General features: G+C 40.5%; 1 protein-coding gene across 1 annotated transcript in view; it reads left to right on the top strand.

Annotated features, from left to right (window-relative positions):
- Nucleotides 1-13247: 13247 nt before the first annotated feature.
- The window catches only part of Cog6 (component of oligomeric golgi complex 6), a 37691-nt gene continuing 26013 nt past the window's right edge, over nucleotides 13248-24925 (top strand). The window contains exons 1-8 of the mRNA XM_034500658.2: nucleotides 13248-13448; nucleotides 14940-15083; nucleotides 16766-16837; nucleotides 17685-17743; nucleotides 19959-20070; nucleotides 21159-21241; nucleotides 21613-21683; nucleotides 23402-23495. Of these exons, the coding sequence (XP_034356549.1) occupies nucleotides 13296-13448; nucleotides 14940-15083; nucleotides 16766-16837; nucleotides 17685-17743; nucleotides 19959-20070; nucleotides 21159-21241; nucleotides 21613-21683; nucleotides 23402-23495 (788 nt within the window). The 5' untranslated portion in view covers nucleotides 13248-13295. The remainder of the gene's footprint in view (nucleotides 13449-14939; nucleotides 15084-16765; nucleotides 16838-17684; nucleotides 17744-19958; nucleotides 20071-21158; nucleotides 21242-21612; nucleotides 21684-23401; nucleotides 23496-24925) is intronic.

The following is a 24925-nucleotide window of genomic DNA, read 5'->3' as shown; positions in this document are numbered from 1 at the left end:
CACTGACCCATATGGCTACGCGAAGGGTCTCACTTACAGATTTAAAGGTTACATTTCTCATTCTTACCAAAATATAAGGAAAAACATAACAAAGTACAAAGATGGAACTTCAAGCTCATTAACTTTGTTTTCATTATTTGATGGCTTAAAAAAATACTAGTTTCCTTAATGGAAAAATCTCAATGAATATACGTAGGAATATCCCTCCACCCCAACACAAACACTACTACTATCTGCTCTCTACTCTTCCCCACGGGTATCACTTTATCCTCTGGTTCTTGAAGGTGGGCTTGTCTGAGTGACCCATACTCACACTGGTGTGAAAAGGGCACCAATGTAACTGCAATGGAGAAGTCTACAGATACGATGTCACCTGGGTGAGAAAGTGAACATCCCCACTCATGCGCTGTGGATACCAGGCATCCTTGCTGCCATATTGTTACTCCAAACCCATGCTAACCACAGCGGATCGGTGAACACTGGGGCCAGTGTACTAAATACCGGCAAAATTCAGGAAAAGTAAAAGGAAATTCAGAGACATTTGCTGTGCTGACTGGTTTTATGTCAACAAGACACAAGCTAGAATCATTGTAGAAAAAAGAACCTCAATTAAGAAAATACCTCCAGGCTGGAGAGATGGCTCTGCAGTTAAGAGCACTGACGGCTCTTCCAGAGGTCCAGAGATCAATTTCCAGCAACCACGTGGTGGCTCACAACCATTTATATAAAATAAATAAATACGTATAAATATTTATAAATATGTATAAATGTATAAAATAAATAAATAAGTCTTAAACATAAAAAAGAAAAGAAAACACCTCCATAAGATCAGACTGTTGGCAAGCCAGTAGGGTATTTTTCTTAATCAGTGATTGATAAGGGAGGGTCCAGTCCATTATGGGTGGTGCCATCCCTGGGCTGGTGGTCCTAGCTTCTATAAGAAAGCAGGCTGGGCAAGCCATGGGAGCAAGCCAGTAAATAGCATCCCTTTATGCCCTCCAGGTTCCACCTTGCACTGAGTGCCTGACTCACTGCTTTTGATGATGAACTGTTAGAAGGAGCTGTGAACAAAATCAACCCTTTTCTCTTCAAGTGGCTTTTGGTCGTGGTGTTTCATTACAACAACAGAAACTTTAAGATATGTGCCCAAAGAATATAAGGATCAAATTCAGCATGGATCTTTGTGCTGGAAAGGGCAGTAAAAGAAAAACTAGGGAAGTCAGCTTGGTGAAAGTTTAGCATTAGCTAAATTACCAGTGTCAGTTGCTTGGTGTGAACAAATTTACCACAGGAATATAAGATTGACAATTTCTCTTTCTACTCAAATTTAATTTAGTTGACATGTGAAGACACCAACATGGATCAAGGGGAATATGGGGAAACACCATGTTATCTTTGCAACTCTCATAATTTGTAAATATTCCAAAATAAATTTTATGTCAGGACTATTATTTTCTCTGTGTCCGTCTCTATTTCATGAGTCCTAAGGATTAATTAAACCTTACCTTTGAGAAACAGGTTGCAAGTCAGTGTGTTTTCCAACAGGCAGGCACTGTCTCTCATTTAAGTTGCAATAGTAGTGTCTGGTGAGTGGAAGGATTCTTTTCATCCACCAAAATGGAAACAGACATGGGTTTTATTCTACCCGGTTGACATCATGCCAGGAGTAAGAAGCCGAGGCCCAAGCCATGGGATTCTTACATGTCATCACGAGTTCTGTTCCAGCCACAGGTCACATGTCACATGCCACATGTCATATGAGTTCTAGCAGAAGTGATTGTACCGGGGGTGACTGGTACTGCCAAGGACCTGCACACATCTATGTTACTTCACTTCTTCATGTGAGGATTCAAGTGCTGAAGACAGAATGAATGTTGAGAGGGAAAAAATGAAATGAAAAAACAAGTCAAATTCGAGCATTTATTCTCAGACCTCACTCTGACATCATCAAGTTCTCCATGGCAAGGAAAAAGCCTCCACCGTCCTCTATGTTCAACTGAAATGTCTTTGTTGACTTTTCCTTTCTCTATCCCTGCATATTCACAGTAATTCTGAGTCATGGCAGAAGGAAAGTAAAGACTGAATGTAAACAATTCATGCTTAATTACATATAAAATCCCTTCCCTTGACAATTTCTTTTTCTGCTCAAACTTAAATCTAATCTTCAAACGTATTTTAGCAAAAACAACTCAATGCAGATAAGTATATTAAATTACTTAGAATCTCAAATTATAATAGTTTCCCAGACCAGCTATGGGGTAAATAAAGGAGTCCCAAACACAGAGAAAGTCTAGATGTCTTCTTTATCATCCTTGTTCAGAACTGTGAAATTTTCAGATCTTTAAAAACTGGTCTTTTTTTTTTTTTCTTCTATGAGTAAAGACAAGGACAGGTGACAATGGCCACTGATGTTTGTCCTCTATGTGGGGGCAGTGTGCTCAGTGGTGTGTGTTGGTGATCGGGAGCATAGGTGAATTTCCTGGGATATCACCATGGCAGCACATCCTTAGAGCAAATGGACATACAGGTCAGTGTGGATGGGCTGACCCTACGACATCTAGGACAATGTGAGCATTTAAAGAGCACACAGGAGCAGACCGTGAGGTGTCAATAAAACAGGGACCCACAAATCATAAAATAATTTAGAGAGTATCTAAATGCAGGATATTGTATAGTTTCAAATTACCTAAATACTTTAGTACAAAGGGTGAAGTTGATCAAATCACGGAGAACTGTGTGTGGTACCACACAAGGTCAGCATTCTACAAGTTGAAACAGGAGGTTCTCTTCTGGGTACCTCTCCAGCCCTGACTAATGTATTTCTTACTTTAACCATTGTGCTTTTATAACCCATGTGTGGCCTTCCAGTGGAGTGTGGTGGACCTACCAGGTGCCACACACTTGTGTCCTGGCCCTCTCCCAGCAGCTATTAACTGCCTATAACTCCTTAGCTAGAGGTGTAACAAGGGTGAGAGCTTTTAAGGTCACTGATTTTACATCTTTATCAAACAAATCTGTGTTCACAGAGACTTGAGAGCTGCCACGTGAGTGTGGGGAATCAAACCTGGGTCTTCCAGAAAAGCAGTCAATGCCCTTAACTGTCGAGCCATCTCTCCCAGTCCCCTTTAAAAGTTGTACTTTGAAATTTATTTGCTAACCCGTGGTTTTCTGTGTTAGTCTGGGTTCTCTAGAGATATAGAACTGATCGAATTAATCTATAAATAAAAGAGGATTTATAAAGTGGCTTAAAGGCTGTGGTCCAGCTAGTTCAGCAATGGCTGCCTCCTGGTGAAAAGTCTGAGAGTCCAGTCGTTGTTCGGTCCATGATGCTGGATCTCAGAATATGCCAGAATCCCAGAGCAGTAGTTTCTAGCATTAGTAAATTAAGTGTGAGGGCAAGCCAGCAAAGAGCAAACGCTGTTTTCTTCCTTGTCCTTTTTATAGGCCGTCACTAGAGGGTATGGACTAGATTTAGGGTAAGTCTTCTTACCAAAATCCCTCACAGGTGTGCCCAGCGATTGGGGTTTTTATTTAATTTCAGATGTAGTTACGTTGACAACCTAGAACAGGCATCAGTTTCCATATGGTTGTTTTGTTTGCTTGTTTGTTTGTTTATAGATCTTTAGTTTGGTTAACCCCCTCACTATCTCCTCCTCTGTCTCCTAGTCCCTCTCCCCGACTTACCCTCAGTATCGACACCTCATCTTTCAATTCACATGTGATCCACTATCCTTCCACTATTTTAAAGTTGGGCTGTGAGACAGTAGGCTCCATACAGTTCTCGTCATCTCTTCCACACTCCCATTCCCCTTCCTGGTTATGAACTTCACCCTCAGAATTCTACCTAAATACATTTGTTTTACCTCTTATGCATTGCTTCCCTTCACATAACAACCAAGCCTCTTTCTGGTCTACTGGATTTCACTTGGGCTCCAACTTCAATAGACAAAACAAAGCAGAACAGAAAATCGAAGGAAGGATCCACTTAGGAGAGAGCTCTGTCATTCTGAGTTTGAGTTTTTTTAATCAATATATTTCCCCCGGGTATATCATTTACCTGCAAATTTGGTAATTTCATTTCCCATCATAGCTGAATAACATTTGTTGTATATATGTATCACATTGTTGTTGTATATATGTATCACATTGTTGTTGTATATATGTATCACATTGTTGTTGTATATATGTATCACATTGTTGTTGTACATATGTATCACATTGTTGTTGTACATATGTATCACATTGTTGTACATATGTGTCACATTGTTGTTGTACATATGTATCACATTGTTGTTGTATGTATGTATCACATTGTTGTTGTATATATGTATCACATTGTTGTTGTATATATGTATCACATTGTTGTTGTATATATGTATCACATTGTTGTTATCCAGTCATTTATTGATAGACATCTAGGTTGATCCCATTTCCTAATAGTAGTGAGTAGACAATAGTGAACATGGATTTGTTTCTATAGTAAAGTGTCCATAGTAAGTGTCTCTATAGGAAAAGATAAAGGTCAGTAGGCACATGCTGTATTAGAGTTCTCTAAACAGAACTCATATATTATAATGTTATAATTATATATCTGACATATATAATTATACAAAATATAAAAATATAATATATAAATTATATAAATTATATAAATGTATAAATATATAAGTATATAACATATAACATATATAAATATAAAAATAAAATTTTAATCATAAAAATATGTTATATGTTACATTATATATTATATGTTATATGTTATATATTATATTGCCTATAGTATATGTGTATGCATATGTATGTATATATGTGTGTGTATGTGTACATATGAAGAAAGAGAGTGTGTGTGTGTGATATAATTTATTAGACTGGCTTACAGGAAGTGGTCAGGGTAGTCCAACAATAGTTGTCTCACAATAGAGAGGCAGATAATACAGTAATTGTCCTGTCTATTAGGTTGGCATCTTTGCAGTCCCAGTCTGATGTTAGACTCTTAGAGATTTCCTAGAGAGCTGCTGATTTCCGTCTAAATCTTTCATTCTAAATTCATGAAGAAGCAGTGAAAATTATCGGTGGAGAAATGCCACAGCACCAGGACAGATGGGCTTGCTAGCAAGCAGGCAAAACATCAGAGTTTCTTTTTTTTATGTTCTTCTATGTGGGCTGCCATCAGGAAATGTAGCCTGTATTTAGGGTGGGCATGCCTGTCTTATGCGATACGATTAAGACATTCCCTCTCGGAGCGCCCAGGGGCTTGAGCTTCACGTGATTAAAAGTATAGTCAATTTGAAAATCAAGGTCAGCCATCATACAGCCCAGGTGTTACATAGTAGCTGCTAGTAGCTGTGTCATATGGCATTTCTAGTTCTAGATTTCAAGAGACTGATTTCTCCAGTGTCTGCATTTGTTTACATTCCCACCACTAGTGTATATGAGCTCTGTTTTGATACACCCACACCAGCATAGGTTGTCATTTGTATTCCTGATGCTGGCAAGTCTCCTCTACTCCAGTGTTTGATAACCCAGGTTCACTCTGTCCTCTGCAAAAGCCCATCTTTAATCAGGCCTCTCACTGAATCTCCTGGGATCACAGAGGCTACCAGTCTATTGCTACTCTTCTCCCAGGCTCCTCTCTATCAGCTGGATTGAGTGACATTGCCCATGGCGCAATGATTGAATTGCTTGGCCTTAATAGAGCAGACCATCTTAGACACCAGGCAGTTCTTTAAGCAGACTAGCCTCAGACTACCACCAAATCAGCCCAGAATCAGCTATTTACAATGTGCATGTGTAAATCCTTCAGTGTCATCTAAAGTGATTGACAGCTGCTAACCAGTCACTGTTGATGCTGTGCTCTCAAATCTATGAGAGTCACAGCAGACTTAGGTCTTGCTGTTTCCGGACAATTATTTCCTTAAGCTGACAGAATTGTACCACATTAATATTTTCAATTAAAATCAATGCTTGCTCTAGCACAGTGACAGAATGCTGCTGTTGAATGTCATTGAATTGCTCGTTAATATTAATTTGCAGTTGTGGAGAAACGGCTTAACAACCGGACTACACATATATAATTTAAATATTGATTAACTAGGCCATAAATCTGTGCTCATGAAACAAATTGCTTTTAGCAATCTGTGTTTGATTTTTGTGGCCCTACTTAGCATTTTTAAAATTCATAATATTTTAGTAACAACTTGTACATTTTTAGTAGCTTCATTGTTTGCAAATATTTGCCAGTTTTCTTATCAACCTAAATTTTTTTAGATTGGTAAGTGTCATAAAATTCTCTATTAAATTCTTTAAAATATATTACATATTAATGCACTTGATATCAATAGCATCCTTATCACCTGTAGTTCATTGAATATATTTTAGGAATATATTTGAGATTGACCTAAGGATTTGATTTTTCTTAGGACAGAATAATGAAGTTAACTGAGCCCAGATTAGTAGGATGCTAAATGTGAAAGCGTGGGTTTTCCCCCTTGATTACAGTCAACAATTTGAAGTATGTTTAAGATACTAATCTGCATAGCATAGCATATCATGTTTGTAACACCGCAGAAACATGTAACACAAAGCAGTAACTATGTCACAATCCTGGCAACAGGATAAATGAACTTGCCCGAGAGAGTGAAGACAAAGAAGCAAAAAGCAAAGGCTTCCTCTTCAGTCTCCTTTAATGTGGGTTACCACCAGAAGGCCTGCGCCAGATTTAGGGTGGTGTTCCCTGCTTCAGATAATCTGATAAGAAAATTCTTCACTGGAGTTCCCTGCAGCTTGGGTTTTAATCCACTATAGGTGTGATCAAGTTGACAACCAAGATTAGCCATCACGTGTTTCTTGTGTGTCTGTGAAAGAATGAAATCTGTAAATATAGAGAAAAATGTATATGTAGTGTTTGGAAATATCCACAACTTTGTATATCTACTAGGGATTTTAGAAGTTACCTCTTACAGATAAAGTGGGGGCTATCATACTGTCAAAATATTCCTATTAAATTCTGTACATTTAAAAATTAAAACTTTAAGTTAAGAGCTGAAATCACCCCCACACATATATAGCAGATGTGTAGCTCAGTCTTCATGTGGGTCCCTCAACAACTAGAGTGGGGGCTATCTAAAGCTGTTGCCTGTCTGGAATATGCTCCTCTAACTGGGGTGCCTTGTCTGGCCTGAGTGGGAGAGAATGTGTCTAGCCCTGCAGAGATGTGATGTACCAAGTGATATGTTTTATCAAATGAGGTATGATGCCTCAGGAAGGGGTGCCTTAGCAGGCCCATGCTTGAGGCATTCCCTTGAGGTGTCCTTGAGGTGTCAGCCTTATAACAGGTCTAGTATAGAAGGAAGTTGATTTGGGACCTGGGAAGGGGATCTGGAGAAGGAAGGAGAGGCAGAGAAAGAAAGGGGACATAGAAGGACAGAAAGAGAGGAGAAAAAAAGAAGGAAAGAGGTCAGCGGGGGAACCTGTGAGGAGCGGGGGGGGGGGGGGGTGGAAAAAGATGGAGAGGGAGGGAGAGAGAGAGGAGAAAGAAAAAGGGAGGGAGAGGGGAGAGGGAGAGAGAGAAGAAGGGAAAGAGGGAGAGGGGGGAGGAGGAGGGAGAGAAAAGGGAAGGGAGAGGGAAGAGGGACAGAGGGAGGGAGGGAGGGAGAGGGAGAGAGAAGCAAAAATAGTCCTTACATGCCTGGCCATTGCTAGGTAACTATTGGGTATGGCCTAGAGGAAATGCTAACACCAGGGTGGGTGGATAGTCAGGTGAGGTCTCCACCCTCTCAGAGGAGAATGGGATGGGGGATGGGGAGAGGGACTGTGTGAGGAGGGTACTGGAAGGGGGGCAGTGATTGGAATTTAAAGTGAATAAATAATATTTTTAAAAAAGAAAAAAGAACTGACACAGCAAGTTCAGTGTGCCAAACTTAAGAACAAAAACTGCTCACATTATTGAGATGCACAGCTACACAGTGAAGACTGCTTCTTCCCCTTTTCATGCATTTTCTGTGTTGCGTGACCTGGTTTTGCCTTTTCCATTCTAAATTTGGTACAAGACGATTTAGAATCCTGGATTTGATTCAAGCATTGTCTTCATCTATGATTATCTTCACACCAGCCCAACATTGCAAAGTTATTTATCTTCCATCTGTTCAAAACATTTGATACAGTTCTTAGTGATTCTGAACAAAGACCTGGAGCCTTGCTTTTCCAGAAAGTTTGACTTAAGTTTCATGTCATACATTGAGCCCATTAATGTAGAAAAGAGGCTTTTCAAGTCATTTTCTTGCAAATGGCTTCATCTAGCTATTTGATTTTTTACTACAACTTTCTACACAAGTCTTGCTCTAACCCCTTTCATAAATCTAACTGCCTAATTTGGGTCCTTGACATCTTATTGCTAACTTGCCTCCCTCCCAGTTGCAATCAATCTCCACTGACTGCTAAAGTTAATTGGTTCTTACCCTTCTACTTCCCGGTGCTAGCACTGTGACTAATATCTTTACTACCTAGTTGGATTTTGCACCTTTCTTATATGGATTACTTTCTTACCTGTCTCACAAACCACAAATTTATAGTTATTACATTGACTAGAAATAACTCTCCTGAGTTGTATGCTGTCAGGTTGGGTCTGTATATCATGAAGTCTTGATCAATAGATGGGCAAGTGTCCAAAGTGAGCTTGTGTCTAGACTTTGAATGTTGTACAAAAGCAGAAAAATGGCCAGTAGTCCTAAAATCTGTCTAGTGGCTCCTCCCCCAAGACCCTATACTGCTGGTTAATTTCCATCCAGGTCTTCATCATTCCTGCATTTCTATGACCTGCCTTCTCATCTCACCAATAAATCAGCCTGAGGATCAGCATTCTTTCTCTCTCTCTTTCTCTCTCTCTCTCTCTCTCTCTCTCTCTCTCTCTCTCTCTCTCTCTCTCTCTCTCACACACACACACACACACACACACACACACACACACACACACATACACACACACACACAATCATTTTTGAGTCCTCTAAGAGGCCCCACTACAATACAAACATTAACATATCACCAACTTTAAGTATCCATCCTCCTCCTTCCTAGTTACCCACTGGGGCCCATGAACAAAATAAAATCATGTTTTAAGACTACAGATTCAACAGGTAAGTTGTTACACCTGTCATTCACCATTGAGTACCCAATTTACCAAGGGCAGCCAAAGCAGAGCCTCTGAGTATTCTACGTAGAATAATTAGTCTTTTTCCCATTGGGAGGGAGAAATATTCTGTTCTTTTCAGTGAAAGTCATCCTTGAATGTGCTGGTTTTCTGCTACTCACCAACCACTGAATACTTTCTACCTCACCATAGTTTCATATACAACTTTCTTCTTACACTTAAAAAATAATAATTCTTGGACATCAGGACCAGTATGGCCCTCATGCCCCACTGAACAACGACAGGAAGACCAGAGCCATTACAAGGTCCCCTTTAATTACTGGAGGTCAGGCCTCTATCCCCACCTTGGCAAGAATAGAATCGCCACAGCCCTTCTATACTTGGAGAAGGAAGGAGATGTCAGGCAGGGGCAGCCCTGATCATACACTGAAGGCCTAAAGTCAGCCATAAGCCTAAAATTAGCAATAGGCCTGACATACATGCCTGCTAACACAAAGTCTTGGGTCTCTATGGAAAAACATTGAAACAGATGTCTATAAACTATTGTAAACAGGCAGCTTTTGTGGAAATCTACCAGCCTGAGTAGTCATAGACCTTATAAATAGGCAGCCTTTGGCAGATAGTACCAAATTAGATAAGGACAAGTGAATCATAGGCAGAGTCATAGTGACCTGACCCCTGAACCTTCACCCAACTGATACCCTGTTCTGAAAGATATCTGTACTCCCCTGAACACCTATGCTCTTGTGTCATCCCCTTCTCCACATTCTGCATTTTCATGTTTATAACCCCCATGTTAAAAAGTAAGAATTATAATTTGATAATAAAAAAAGAAGGAGAAGAAAAAAAGAAATAACACAGTGTCCCCCTGGCTCTGTTGACTTAGCTTCTAACAATCCATTTTCTTGTTTTCAGAAATACTTTGAACTATAAAACATTATTGTGGTTTTTGTTAGTATGCTGGGTAAAATAATTTTTATTGATTTCATTTTAAACTTCAAACTTTGTAGTGAGTTAAAATGTCCTTCAACATAATTATAGATCATATTTATTTTCATATTGTAAAATGCTAGTTAATCTGTTGAACATTTAAAAAAACTGGATTCCTTTTTGAGAATTTCATATATGAGTAATGTATTTACATAATTTTCCCTTTCTCTCCTTCCTCCCACTCTTCCCAACCCCCCATAATTTTCAAATACATCTTATTATTTAATTATTGTTCATATATATATATATGTATATATGTATACATGTATAAGTATATATGTATATACAAATACTGATAAAGTGTTTTGAGAAAAAAATTCTTGTGGCTGGGAGATGGCTTAGAGGTTAAGAGCACTGGCTGCTCTTCCAGAGGTCCTGAGTTCAATTCCCAGCAACCACATGGTGGCTCACAACCATCTATAATGAAATCTTGTGCCTTCCTTCTTCTGGTGTGTAGACATAGATGCATGTAGAATACTGTATACTAAATAAATAAATCTTTAAAAAATTCTTTACCATGAAAAAATTATTAAGCCTGTGGAATTCATTAGTCTTAGTATACATTTCAGTTTGAAGAGGGAACTGCCTTATAATGTAGAAGCTATTAACAACCTGCTAACAACAGCCAGGAGATGGCGCCTCATTAGTTTAGGGCCTATGCTGTTCTTAGCTAGAGTTCATTTTTATTCATTACCTTCCATAGTGAGAATACAAAGCAAGCTTGTGCAGGTGTGTGTGTGTGTGTGTGTGTGTGTGTGTGTGTCTGTGTGTGTGTGTCTGTGTGTGTGTGTCTGTGTGTGTCTGTGTGTGTGTGTGTGTGTGTGTGTGTGTGTAGAATGGGACTTTCCCATCATATTGTTCTTTGTCTGCAAAAATGTATCATTGTCTTAACGCCAATACTGGACCTTAAACCAGCTGTGACATCTCAGTGTTTGCAATTGACAGAAACAAGATCTTGCTTAGAAAGATACTAGGACATTAAAGTAGAGCGTCAGCGGGGACTCACTGAACGAGAGGCTGAGAACTCCTTAGCCTGATGATGATGCTGAGTGACCAAACCAAGAGAGACTCTGGTGGCTGTATGAGAGACCCTAAGGAGGAACTGGAGTCAGCTGTGGAGTGTGGGACCTAGAGGATCACCAGACTGTTTCCTAAAATTGCCATGCTCTGGGGCAAAATGAAAGGCAAACTACAGAAACGTCATATAGTCAGAACCACCCAAAGACTGATTCTTTTTGTGTGACTGTGTGAGTCATCTCCCCAGATATCAAAGCTTGGTCAGCTAGCAGTCTGCAAATGACAGAAATCTTGCATTCCGGCAACAGCATAGTGACAGTTGTGAGAATGAGAACTGTAGCATTTACTTTCTTTTATTCTGCTTTCCTTCCTGAGGAGCAGCTTCGATAGGATTAGTAATTGATGGTTACTTCACTGCTGTTGAGGCTAGATGGTAACGGTGACAGAAGCTGGCGCACAGCAAAAGCTCGACTTGAGTGGCGTACAAACCCAGATTGGAGTAAGGGTCACCCTCATGCAGACACGGAACAACAACATAAAAAACTTTTTTTTTTTTTTTTTTTTTTTTTTTTTTTTGCAAATCATCAGGTACTTTGCATGGGGAATTAATCAATTCTTTGAAGAAGTGGTGGGAAGAGAGTTATTATTCGAAGAGACTATAAAAGACATATAGAAGTTCCAAGGTCTGACATCCTTGCAAGAGTGCTGCTGTGGTCTGAATGCTTGTGTTTCCCTAACATTCAGTCACTGAGTCTCTTATCTCTGCCATTTGGAGGGAGGCTGAACCTTGAGCTATGACTAGATCAAGAGGGCAAGTATTTGTGATTGTATAAGACAACTCTCAGAGAGCCAGCTCATCCCTCCTTTCCATCAGATGAGGTTAGCAGCATCAACAGGTCCATCCATGAACACAGAAAGGGACCCCCAGAAGAATCCTTGATCCTGGTTGAGAAATACATTTCTATCATTTATAAGCTACCAAATATATGGTATTTTGCTATAGTAGCCGAAAAAGATTAAAGTAGGTTGTAGGAATTAGTATATGGAGATTTGAATTTGGGATGCCTGTGCCCAGTAACATGTTATGGTGAGAGCGTTGCTGCCATGGGGCAACTGTCAATAAATAAGAACAGCTCGAAAAGGTGAATCTGAACTTGCAGGTCTAATTGAGAAGATCCATTATCAGTATCACAATAAGGTCATTATTAATAATTGCCATCATGATTTGTAAATCAAAGTGATAGTGGAGGCTGGAGAGATGGATCTGTGGTTAAGCGTACAGCTGCTCTTGCATAGTACCTGGGTTCAGTTCTTAGCACCCATGAGGTGGCTTGGAACCATCATAACTCCAGCTCCAGGGGGACATGATGCTCTTTCTGGTTTCCACTGCTACTGCATATATACAGTGCACATACATGTGTGAGTACATACATACATACATACATATATACATACATACATAATACATACATTCATACAGGAGAAACACTTTCTTGCCCACTGCTTTCCAGCTACACTGGTTGGTCAGCTTGTGAGAAAGCAGTGGACAAGAAAGTTCCTTGTTTCTGGGCCTTTACATGTAGGCTTTCTCCTAATTTGAAGATTTCTCACAGTTCTGAATCTATTTTAAATCTCAGATTAAAGGCCAGGTCCTTCCAAGCCTTCTTGAGTAACCACTTTGGCCTGCATTTCTTTCCTCTCTCTTCATTGCCTTCTGTTTACTGTCTTGGCCCAATAACGTTTCTTATTTCCTTTGTGTCAGTGCACAAAGTAAATTTTCCAGTGCACACCAGTGGCTCTGGCAAATACTGTATCTTCGATTGAATCTTTTCAGAAAGATGAATTCGAATAAAGGTAATCAATTACAATCAGTTCTGTTGACCATGCACGCCAGCTACTGATTTCGGCGTATTTTACATATGCTACATTATTATTTCTGCTCTTTTTAGATTCAGATTCCTGAAGTCTCTTTTACTACTTCCAATTTCTTCGCCACTGAGCGCGTCCTGACCTCCCAGAATTTTAAAGTAAACCCGGCGAGTAGAGGCAATCGGGTCGCAGTGCGCATGCGCGGCCAGGTGTGCGCATGCGCGAGTGGGTGCACAAGCGCAGTGCTTCCGTTACGGCGGGTCGGTCGGCGATGGCTGACGGCAGCGGGGAGGTGGCTGCGGTCCCCGCCTCCGGGGCCGCCAATGGCCTCAGCAATGGGGCGAGCGCGACCCCTGCGCAGCCCAACAACCCGCTGTCGCGCAAGCTGCACAAGATCCTGGAGACGCGGCTAGAAAATGACAAGGTAACCGGCGGGGGCGGACCCCAGATCTCGGGCAGGGAGCTGCCCGGCGCTGGAGCGGCTGTCCTAGGGGCAGGAAAGCTTTTACCTGGGTTCACTGTTGCCTGTGCCCTGACCGTGCGCTCTTGCTGAGTTCTTTTATTTGAGCACCGTTCCGCCTCCCTCCCCTCAGCTGTCTAGAGCACTACTTCGTGGCTCTTGTCAGAGCTGGCTGTCTCCCCTGCAGCTTTGAGTAGCCAGGTATACGGGCCATGCCAACGTGGCACAAAAGAATACAGTAAACTGAGAGCTGTAAAGACATAGGTAAAAATATAGGTAAGTAAAAAAATAAACTGTCAACAAGAATTTGACTCTTCTGTGCCCAAAACATAACATTAACACGTTGAAATAAAGCCCTGGACTAGATAGGGTTGAAACATGCTACAAAAAGTATATTGAATAGGACAGCTTGGGATGACAAGCTCCGTGTTTGCATCAAGAAGAAGCTTCAAAACACTTCACAAAGCCGATCTTTGGTCCACAAGTCATAACGAAAAGAAGCAGAACAAAAAACATCATGGTCGCTGATTTGAGAGGTTTGCTGCGGGTCTGATCAATACAATCCCAGTGAACCACCTTACACTTGAGAAGTCTACTGCAAACCCTGCTGCAGAACATAATAGACCCATTTCTCCAGAATTCCCAACTGCCAGGCACACAAGCCGCTCTTCACAATTTGAGTGAACTGAGCTATAAAGTTTTGCCACACTCACCGTATTTATCTGACTTCTTGCTAGCTGGCTTTCACTTCCTCAAGCATCTTGATAACGTTGTGAAGGGAAAACTTTCACAAACATCAGGATGCTCTCTAAGAGTTCATGGAACCCAGAACTCACTGGCAAAAATGTGTCAGTTGTAATGGTTCCTGTATTAATTAATAAAGGTGTTTGATTTAAATGATTTAAAATGATTTAAAATTGACATCCTAAAATCAGTTTCTTTTGCACCAACCTAATATGAATGTACATATTTTTAATCTCATGATAGTTGGTGCTATAACTTTCTATACTTTTTTATACTTTTTTTTCAATTCACTTTCAGGCTCTCAGAGCATATACTACATACATAAAGAATTGCCTTCTTAGACATGGAGGAGGAATGGCTAAGGGAGAGGAGAGGGGCTGGGAGGACAGTAGCCGGGGGAACTGATCAGGATGTAAAATAAAGTTAAGATTAATGAAAAATAGGAATTAACTTCTTTTAAAAATTAACAAACATATTAAAATTCAAAGCAATTCTGCTTGTGTTACCTTTACATACATAATTTTATGTAAGTATACTGTTAGCTATGTCCTGGAAGTAAATTTACTGCTTCTTAATTAAGTCAGATATTACTTTTTGAGTTATTTAATAGAAATAAGTCAATTGGAAATAATTTCATTGAGTTCTGGCTGGGTATCAGGAAACCACCGAAAAGTCAGCCCCAATGATGTCCCTCTTTTGTTACTTGGGTAGGAGATGTTGGAAGCTCTCAAGGCCCTTTCAGCCTTCTTTGTTGAAAATAGTTTGCGGACTCGAAGAAATTTACGTGGTGATATTGAACGTAGAAGCTTAGCCATCAATGAAGAATTTGTAAGCATTTTCAAAGATGTGAAGGAGGTATGTAACTTCTTTTAGTGTTTATGGAGAGTTATATGTTTGGTGTTTTGATAAGATTTTTTAAAATTAAATTGTAGTGTTATCTGATAATGTACAATGGTCAACTAGAAACCAACTTAACTGTTTTTATTTGAATTATTGTGATTTCTAAATTCTTTACCTCTATTAAAAACTTACAATATTTTGAGAAATTATGTTAAGAATTATAATTTCTTAATAAAAAAATCACATTTATCTCAATGGTTTTCCAGAGGAGATATTACCTCATTTAATGCACTATCTTAGATAATCACTTCTTCATTGGAAATCAGTATATAAAAGTATATAATTTCCAGGTCAAGGTGATTATTTCAACATGAATAACAGTTCAACATGTTTGACTGTTGTTTATTCAACCATAGATTGAAGACATGTTATTATATTGTGATTTCTTTATTGTGTAATATTCATGACTATTAATATTACATTGTTAGTATTGCTATATCCTGACATATTAATGTAGAAATCAGATGGAAAGGATAAACATGGTTTTAGCAAGGACTTGATAAAACAGTTCTAAAGTGTTTACTGTGGTTTCATTGATTGAAGGCTAATAATCTCAGAGGTGAAAAGGAAAGCGTGGTTTTCTGAGTGACATAAGGATAAGTACGTGGATACATTTGGAATTGCCTGAGAATAACTCAGTTTATAAGGAGAGAGGAAACAGGATGGAGTTTCACAGTATTGACGTCTGTGATACATAGTTACCTATAGTTGCCTGTGATGTTCTGTAGCTAGTAGGTTTGTTTAATGAGCACATTTGGTAAGTCAGTAAAAGTCAAAATGAAGACTTTATAACTAGGGCTATGTGCTTAGCTCAGTTGGTGCACCACCTGCCTAGCGTCACTCAAACGTAAAATCGTCCTGTGGAATTGAATTGCTTTCCTATATTCTGAAAATAAAAGTAATTTTCAAAAGAAATGGTGAGGCACTGAGCATTTTAGTTTATGACTTTTAACTTCATGTAGATGTCTTTGAAAAGCACTGGCTCAACGCTGGGCAGTGGTGGTGCGTGCCTTTAGCCCCAGCACTTGGGAGGCAGAGGCAGGCGGATTTCTGAGTTCGAGGCCAGCCTGTTTTACAGAGTGAGTTCCAGGACAGCCAGGCTTACACAGAGAAACCCTGTCTCGAAAAACCAAGACAAAAAAAAAAAAAGAAAGAAAGAAAGAAAGAAAAGCAAAGCACTGGCTCATGGTGGTTGCTAACCTAACCCTAACCCCCTTTCCATGGTTAGCTAAACTGTGTATCAGTTTGTAGTTTGTTTGGAGACCTCTCAACTGAACTGCATACCTTGTTGCACATTTACTATTTTGTTCTATGATCTTTCCTTTTTTAGAAATGAACAGAGAAGCACACACACATACACACACAATTTTACATATAAATTTGAAGTACATATAAATTTGGAATGGTTAGATCTAGCTACTATTATACGTATTAACTATATAGTTATTTTTACATTCTTAAGATATGTAAACAGATATTCATCTGTTTAAGTTTTTTTGTTTTATTTTCATATATTCTCTAAAATAAATGTTGTATTATCTTAATACAACAAACAACAAAAACTGTGGGATTTGGCCCCAAAAATGAAAATGTTCTTCCTGCTCTGTAGAGTAGTTGATGTATTTTTCCCCTTTCAGGAACTCGAAAGCATCAATGAAGATGTGCAAGCAATGAGCAGCTGTTGTCAGGACATGACAAGTCGCTTGCAGGTACTCATAGTGGCTGGATTTTAAGGTAGCCCCTGGTAAAAGTGAGGTTTCACAAGTCTGTGAACACTGACATGTAATGCTGTGTAGCGAGTTCATATTTCAAATGTTAGGTCTTTAGAAGAGCACAGACACATGAATGCCCTCGTGTTTCACTACTGGGTTTGGCCTTTCTCCACTGAGCCGGCTCACCAGCTGCTGGTGCCTTATTTTATTGTAGTCTATAGTTTGGGGTTTTGAGATTGTTGTTGGGGCACTTGTGCTTTGTTGGAATCTGTTCATAGATGGCCGGCTAATCTTTGGATAGCTAGTTGCTGTTTACCAATTTTTACTTCTGTTTTTTTGGTAATGGCTTAAAAAGGGGGCAGGAGAGCATTTCTTGGTATGAAACTAGGCAGGAGCAACCAGGTCTGTCTCCAGCACCCGTTCTTCAGGTTCTGCGTTATCTGGCTCTGAGACTTGATTACTGTCACCCGTGTGCGCTGTTGAGATTTGTACCCCTGTGTACCAGTGCCATAATTTACAGCCTCATTTACTGGTTTTATAGTCTGCAACTCACCAAAGCACAGCAAGAACCATGGTCTTGCCTCAGCATGCTCTCCCAGCACTGCTGCTTCACTACAGAGCATCCGGGTCCTGTTGTCCTCTGAGTTTCAGCACCGCGTGTGTTGAGAACTCTGAGGGTCACCTGTTAGAAGGGTAGTTCATGAGCCATGAAATATCTATGCCAGTTACTTGAACCTTTTTGAGCTACTTGTCATTTGTCTGAACTTCAGGATGTGGGGATATTAGCTTTGTGAAATATAATGAAGTTGGAATATACTGATGTTTGGTGTATTTACAATCTTAGGCAGCAAAAGAACAGACTCAAGATTTAATAATAAAGACCACTAAGCTTCAAGCGGAAAAGTAAGTTTTTCTTTAAAAGTAAGTCACCTCCTCATTAATGCAGATTAAGTGGAATGTTGTAAATAGTACTAAGTCAAAATGGAAATAATGTAGAATGTGACTCAAGGCTCACGGAGCACACAGGCTCCTAAGCTATGAATAGGCAAGTTTAGCATGGAAACAGTCATTAGGAATATTACGCCTGGTTCTTGGTGTAAGAGATTACTTTGTTTTGGAATAGAGGTTATCTGGTATTTGGAATCGGTGGTAGTGATAGGATGTATGATCAATCAAGCCTGCAGGAATGCCACTTTAATTAATGAAACCACAGGGAGAGTGGTTCTTCTTTGTTTTGTGCCTGGTAATTGGTGCTCAAGATGAGTCTAAAGACAGCTCCAAAAAAAGGCTGTTAGTAAAAATGGTTAATTTCTGTTCAAGGAATTTTATTAAGTTTTATAATTACTTTTAATCCTGTGTGATGATGGTTGGCCCTTTATCTGAAAATTAAAATCCATTAGATGACTTAGGACATTAGATAATAATAGGAGCCTTTCAGCTCTGTGGAGAATTAATTAGAGATTACATGATTGGTTTAAGTGAATACCTGGATTTTGTTTTCCTTATAGAATCTTGTGTTATTCATTACAGGGACATTTGCTTGGTGAATTTAAAGTCTTTCAACCTAAAGCTATAAGTAATACAAGGCAGACATATCCTGCCATGAGTATAATCATAATGCTTATCTTTGTTAATTCTCAACAGAATGTTTTCAGTGTAGAATATTGCTACTTTTATGTGCTGGGCAAAGGCTCTACTACAGATATATCCCAGTTTCAAATTTGCAGTCCTTCCGTTTCCCTGCCTCCCAAGTCTTGTAATCACAGGCATGTGCCCCTGAGCCCTGCTGTATGCCCATTATGTACATAGACCTGGGGCTCAGACAGACGCCAGAGTGCTGAGTTGCTGCATGGGGGCTCAGGCAGTGCTGGCGTTTAGATGGAGACTCTTCCAGTCCCGGTCACTGCAGACTGCCTTTTCCTAATTGCCAGCTAGCCCATCTGTTACATCCAGATTGAATAGTTCACAATATTGTTTTTATTGTCAAGTAGGGATCTCTAGAGTAACAGAACTTATAAAATGAATCTGTCCTTATGGAAAAGAGATTTATTCACATGTCTTACAGGCTGGAGTCCAGCTAGTCCAACAATAGCTGTCTATGAATGGAAGATCCAAGAATCTAGTAGTTGTTCCATTCACAAGGCTGGCTGTGTCAGCTGGTCATCAGTATACCCTGGAATCCTGAATGAGTGGTTTCTAATGATAGTGAAGGCGTGGACTTGGGTAGTGAAGGCTGCAACAATCAGGCAAAGAGAGAGAGCTTCCTGCTACCATGTCCTTTATGTAGGTTGCCACTAGAAGGTGTCCAGATTAAAGGTGGATCTTCCCACCTTAAAGGATCTGGATTAAGGGTCTGTCTTCCTACCCCAAAGATTTGAATTGGAAATGAGTCTCCCCACTTCAAATGATTTAATTAAGAAAAAAAAATCCCTCACAAGTGTAATCAGACATTTGGGTTTTAGTTAATTCCAGATGTGGACAAGTTGACAGCCAAGAATAGCCACCACAAATGGGGAAGGCCAAAAGTGCTATTACAGACTAAATCTTTGTCTTCCATATTAAAAATATTCTATGTAGATCAGGCTGGCCTCAACCCCCAGAGATCTGACTGCCTTTGCCTAAATTTGAAATTAAGGCACATATTTTAATTAGAGACAGCTTTTTTGATTTACAAGCTCGTTATCTTTTTGTGACATAAAAATGAACAGAATTAATTTTTCGTTTGCTGTGTGTTTCATGTGAAAACTTTGAGGTCAGGATGTATTAACGAGTAAGAGAAATTGCTTGAAATCAACAGTGTGTTTCTGTCTTTAAGAGACTGTAAGTTGGTGCGGGTGCCATTTGTGAACATATTTTCTCCTTTACATATGCACAATCCCTTTTACTGTGTGCACATATGCAGAGCAGAGCAATCGCAGCTACTTAGGCATCCTGTGTGCCCGATGAGCTGGGAATGATTTCATTGTGTGCCTGCTGATGCTGCAGCATCTGAGGTGGAAATGAGGCTTTCTTGTAGAAAATCTTTCACAGTTTTGTTTTGTTCTCTAAGATACCATGTAAGGCATTTGCTTTGTAGTGGTGCAAAAGCATAGTATACTTCATTTTCTTTCTCTCATAGCCAAAGACTAGAAATTAGAGCACAAGTTGCAGATGCCTTCTTATCCAAGTTCCAGCTGACTTCTGATGAAATGAGTCTCCTCCGAGGTACAAGAGGAGGCCCTGTTACTGAGGTACGTTCGCGTCTGCCAGGGTCACTTAGCGTGTAGCCATTACACGTGCTACAAGGAAGATGCAAGTTTAAAAGCTGAATTTTCTCATTTAAGAAATGATAATGTAAGAAATTTCTAAATTTGAAATGAAGGCACATATTTTAATTAATTTGGAGTTTTTTTTTTCAAAGTTGTCCAGTTTGGTATGGTGGCACACACTTGCCATTAATTCCAGCATGTAAGAGGCAAAGGTAGGCAGGTCTCTGGGGTTTGAGGCCAGCCTGGTCTACTAGGATAATTCTGACATGGAAGACAAGGATTTAGCCTGTTATAGTACCTCTTTCATTGTCAACAATGCATATAAACATGTTTTCCTTAGGATAAATAATGATACATTACTTATTTTTCATTTCGTAACTTTATCTTGCTTAAGTTGGAATTTGCTTGACTTTCTCTCTCTCTCTCTCTCTCTCTCTCTCTCTCTCTCTCTCTTTCTCTCTCTCTCTCTCTCTGTCTGTCTCTCTCTCTCTCTCTCTCTCTCTCTCTCACTTTTATGCTTTGCAACACTTTGCAGACTGAATGACAGACCTATAAAGTCTCTCAAAAAACATTTTCTTCTTCTTTTTCCTTAAAGTCCAGAAAGGACTCTTTCTGTCTCCTGAGCCCTAAGGCTCTGGTATAGTCTTCCTGCCCAGAGTCCTGTCTGTCTGATGAGCATCTTGTAGTCTTTCCTCCTGGGGAGGGAGCAGGAATGCATGTGGAATGCATATGTTGCGGAGACATAAGGCAGTTCAGGGTTGCAGTCCTCTCACTTGGCTGTGTGTTTGCCGAGGACAGGGACTTAGTCTTTAAATATTTCCTATTACGGGCAACTAGCATAGCGTTTGTTACATGGTGGGCACTAGATTAATGTCAGGCTTAAAATGTGAAGAAATACCTATTATGCATTCTATAAATGCAGTTGAAATCTGTAAGACTTTGTTAGAATAGAACAGAACAAAACAGAATAGAACAGAATTTTGTTTTACTTTTGTAGTGATCTTTTAATTCAGAGTAGTGTACTTTTTCCTGAAAACACAGGTTTTTTAATGACACTTTTAATTTTAAAGGACTTTTTCAAGGCATTGGGAAGAGTGAAACAGATTCATAATGACGTCAAGGTTCTTTTGCGAACCAACCAGCAGACGGCAGGGTGAGTAGCGCTCGGCAAGCCAGCTGCAGTGCTGCTTGTATTCATACACTTTTAGAGTCACTCTGGCTTCTGAAACCATATTCTTTGAAATAGGAGTGTAATCTTCATTAGCCTTTGGAAAAGTTGGAAGCATATAGCCTGATGTGTTTGACTGAAAAAAAAAAAACAAAAAAACAAAAAACAGTGGGAATTAGCTGATGGAATTAAGAATTGACATTTACCAAGTTGTAAACAAATTCCTGAAATAAATTCCATAAAACCATAAACAGTTAATAAGGACCAAATCGTTATGTAATTAAACCTGAATAAATTCTTAGGTACAACTGTTGACTAAAGTTTGCATTGTGATAATTCTTTAATTTTCATTTAAGTTTGGAGATTATGGAACAGATGGCCTTGCTTCAAGAAACTGCTTATGAAAGACTTTACCGGTGGGCTCAAAGTAAGTAATTTTTTTCATGTATATTAGTATTGAATTCTTAAAAATCTCACATGGCCTTTATTTGATTTCTTACAAGTTATTTGTATATGTGTGGAGACTATATGCATGTGTGTGTGCTACAGAGGCCAGATGGGGTGTGGGATCCCCAGGAGCTCGAGCACAGGTGGTTGTGAGCCTCCCAGCATGGGTGCTGGAAACTGAACCGGAGTCCTCTGCAAGAGCAGAGTGTATTCTTAGCTGCTGAGCCATCTCTGTCTCTAACTGATATTCTTTACAGAGCCAAGCAAACTTTCCATGTTCACATGCCGTGTTTCTGTGTTTATCAGGAACCTTGCTCAGGAGGGGATAAATGAAGATGGTGTCCCTGCTCTAAAGGAAATACAGCAAAGATGACGCTTCTGACCTGAATAAACAAACAAGGGCAGCATTTGGCTGGGCAGCTCTTGCTATTTATGTGGCAGTAATGTTATGAATGGTGAACTGTGATAAATTACCACAGGCTGTGAGATGCCGTGATGAGTGTCATCTTGGCAGTCTAGTCAGAAGTTGGGCGTGGTTCTCACTGTGCTAACATTACAGTGTTGGAAAAGCCCTGTTCCGAATGAAGTCTTGAGTTTCCCTTGCTGGCTGTCACTAGGGTTCTTACTACTTGCTTAGTCATGTGATCCGTCTTCCTCGTTGTCTTCTTCCATCTTCACAGCCCACATGTCTGGCCAGTTCAGTCCTGTTTTTCATTTCCCTGTTTTCTATTTCTGACTTGTGAATGGCATCCTCTTCTATTTTAGGGCTGGTGATTACCTGGAACTTACTTAGGCAGTTTGAGAAAATGCTCTAATATCAAGGTCTTTCCCTTTCAGGCCCCTGTAAGGTTACTTTTGCCATGTAAGGCAGTAATTCACAGGTTCCAGGCACTTGAGTTAGGGTATCTTCAGAGCTTAGTTTGCCTAGACCCAAGAGTCCCACGGGTGTTTCCAGTGTTGATTCAGTCCTGGTGATTCTGGAAGATAGATTAGTATTTGCAAAAGAACATGCTAAATTGGGGAGGACTGTTACATTGGGGAGGACTGTTACATTGAGCAGAGTGTGGGTGTATAGTAGGTTAGGAGTAAGCACAACTGACTGGTGCAGGCGCTGGAGGTAATCCAGTTAGCTGGCTGCTCCTGGGTACCGGATGCATAGTTTTTTGTTGGTTTAAGTTTGTGTTTCCTTGTTTTTCTACCTTTCTTCCTGTTTATACAGTCTGCTCTCGTGTGGACTGTTCTTTCTCTGTCTGTATGTCTTAGTCTTCAAGACACCAAGAGGTTCCATGTGCCCCGGAGCTGTCCACACCCTGTGACACAGTGACTGTCACTGAAAGGCGGCCACTGGGATATTTAGCATGCTGCTGCTTTGTGATACAACTTTTCACCTGTTTATCTTATCCTTGTGGCTGGACTATCCTTCCTTACAGACGGGACATTGCCTCAGACCCCTTTGTGCTCTCTTAACTTTTCAGCTAGTGTTAGCCGGCTGTGCAGCCTTGGTTCCCAGGGATGGCAGAGCCATTTCTAGGTGCCTCAGCATTTCTCAGTCAGTAAGTCCTCAGCTCTTCGAACATAGGATTTTGCAAGCCCTTTATAGGGAAAACTGAGGCAAGGTGAAATAGTGATTGCTGCAGAGGAAGAGAGCGGCTGTGTGAACAGGCTGCCGGAGTTACAGTGCTGATGATTGTTTTCCAGGTGAATGCAGAGCCCTGACTCAGGAGTCCTGTGACGTGTCTGCGGTGTTAACTCAGGCCATGGAAGCCCTGCAGGACAGGCCTGTCTTGTACAAGTAAGACGTGCTGCTGTTCCTTCCGTTCTTACCTTGACTTACTGTAGTAGTGCGAAGTGCGTGTCCAGCTGTGGTGCTCAGGGGAGCTTCCCTTAGTGTCACTGGAACACCAGGTTATTTGAACACTGCATGCAGGAAAGGGAAGACCAGGGTGTCCCTGTAGTACGATTGTTTCTTGGATATGTGGCAGCCGGGTGGCTTAGTCAGTTTGCCATCTCATCAACTCCTTTGGGATTGTACATCACTAAAATCCCTACAACAATACAGCCTGGAAGAAGTCGAGCATGTAGAGATGTTATAATATAGTTACTCTGAGAAGAAAAAAGAATACTACCAGTCAGGCATTTTTTTTTTAAAGGTTCAGGTCTTTGATCTTGTAACTGTGTCAGCCAAGATCTCCAGACTAATGCTTTGGGTGGGGACCCTATGCATTTAACTTGTTGACTTCTAAATTCTGTATCTTACTCACACAAGTCAGTACATTTCTAAAGCTCTGGAAAAGATTAAAATCCAGCTGTAAGGACAGCAAATGTTGATGCTCTGAGGGACCTCCAGGGGTTCATCCAGAGCCACCCCTTGAAGGTCCCCTTTCATCGATGTTTACATGATTACATCACAGAACAGGAATGCTGTGCCAGGCCAGCCTTGTGCAGCAACAGCACAGTGCAGCTTACAATGACGTGTTACAGGATGGGCCCTGTTCTGAGTCTAGGGATAAAAATCAGTCTGAGGCTTCCCTCAGCCTCCTTTAACTTCCGGACATCATATAAACAAGCCTATTTTCATAGGATGAGTCCTTGATAGTCTGAATGCCATGTTCCAGGTGGCCCAGTGTCCTGCGATAGGTGTGGATAACCATCAGCGTGCACTTCCTAAGGGAAACAGTGTACAGTGAGCCCCGGGTTGAAGAGGTGTTTAGTACAACAACAACAACAACAACAACAACAATTGTTTCTGTGAGATGGGATCCCAGACTTAAATCTAGAGCTCACACATTCAGCAAGACCAGCTGGCCAGTGAGCTGCAGGAATGATGTTTCTGCTTCCAAAGTACTATGATTCCAGTTAACTGTCATGCCTAGCTTTTTACATGAGCGCTGGAAACCGGAACCTAGATCCTCATGGTTGTGTGGCAGGTCCTCTTTCAATGAGCCATCTCCACAGGCACCAGGTACTGAGCTTTAGAACAGATTCTTGAGCCAGCTATCCCGAAGGAGCCCTTAACCCTCTGTGCACTCTTGTTCCTACTTGCAGTGAGGATGGTAATGGTGCCTGTTTTCCAAGGCTGTGGAGGGCTCATTTCTGCAGGTGCCTAATTAATGCTAAACACGTCACCGAATGTCAGACATTTCTAACCAGTGCGGAGGCAGGCAGAACCTGCAGCCTGAGCGGGGCTCTGTAAGCCAGCGAAGACAGTAGAGCAAGAGAAAG

The sequence above is a fragment of the Arvicanthis niloticus genome, chromosome 4 (assembly GCF_011762505.2).
Source record: "Arvicanthis niloticus isolate mArvNil1 chromosome 4, mArvNil1.pat.X, whole genome shotgun sequence".
NCBI classification, from domain to species: Eukaryota; Metazoa; Chordata; class Mammalia; order Rodentia; family Muridae; genus Arvicanthis; species Arvicanthis niloticus.
Note: the sequence above shows the minus strand (reverse complement) of the source record. Positions and strands in the feature narration are given on the sequence as shown.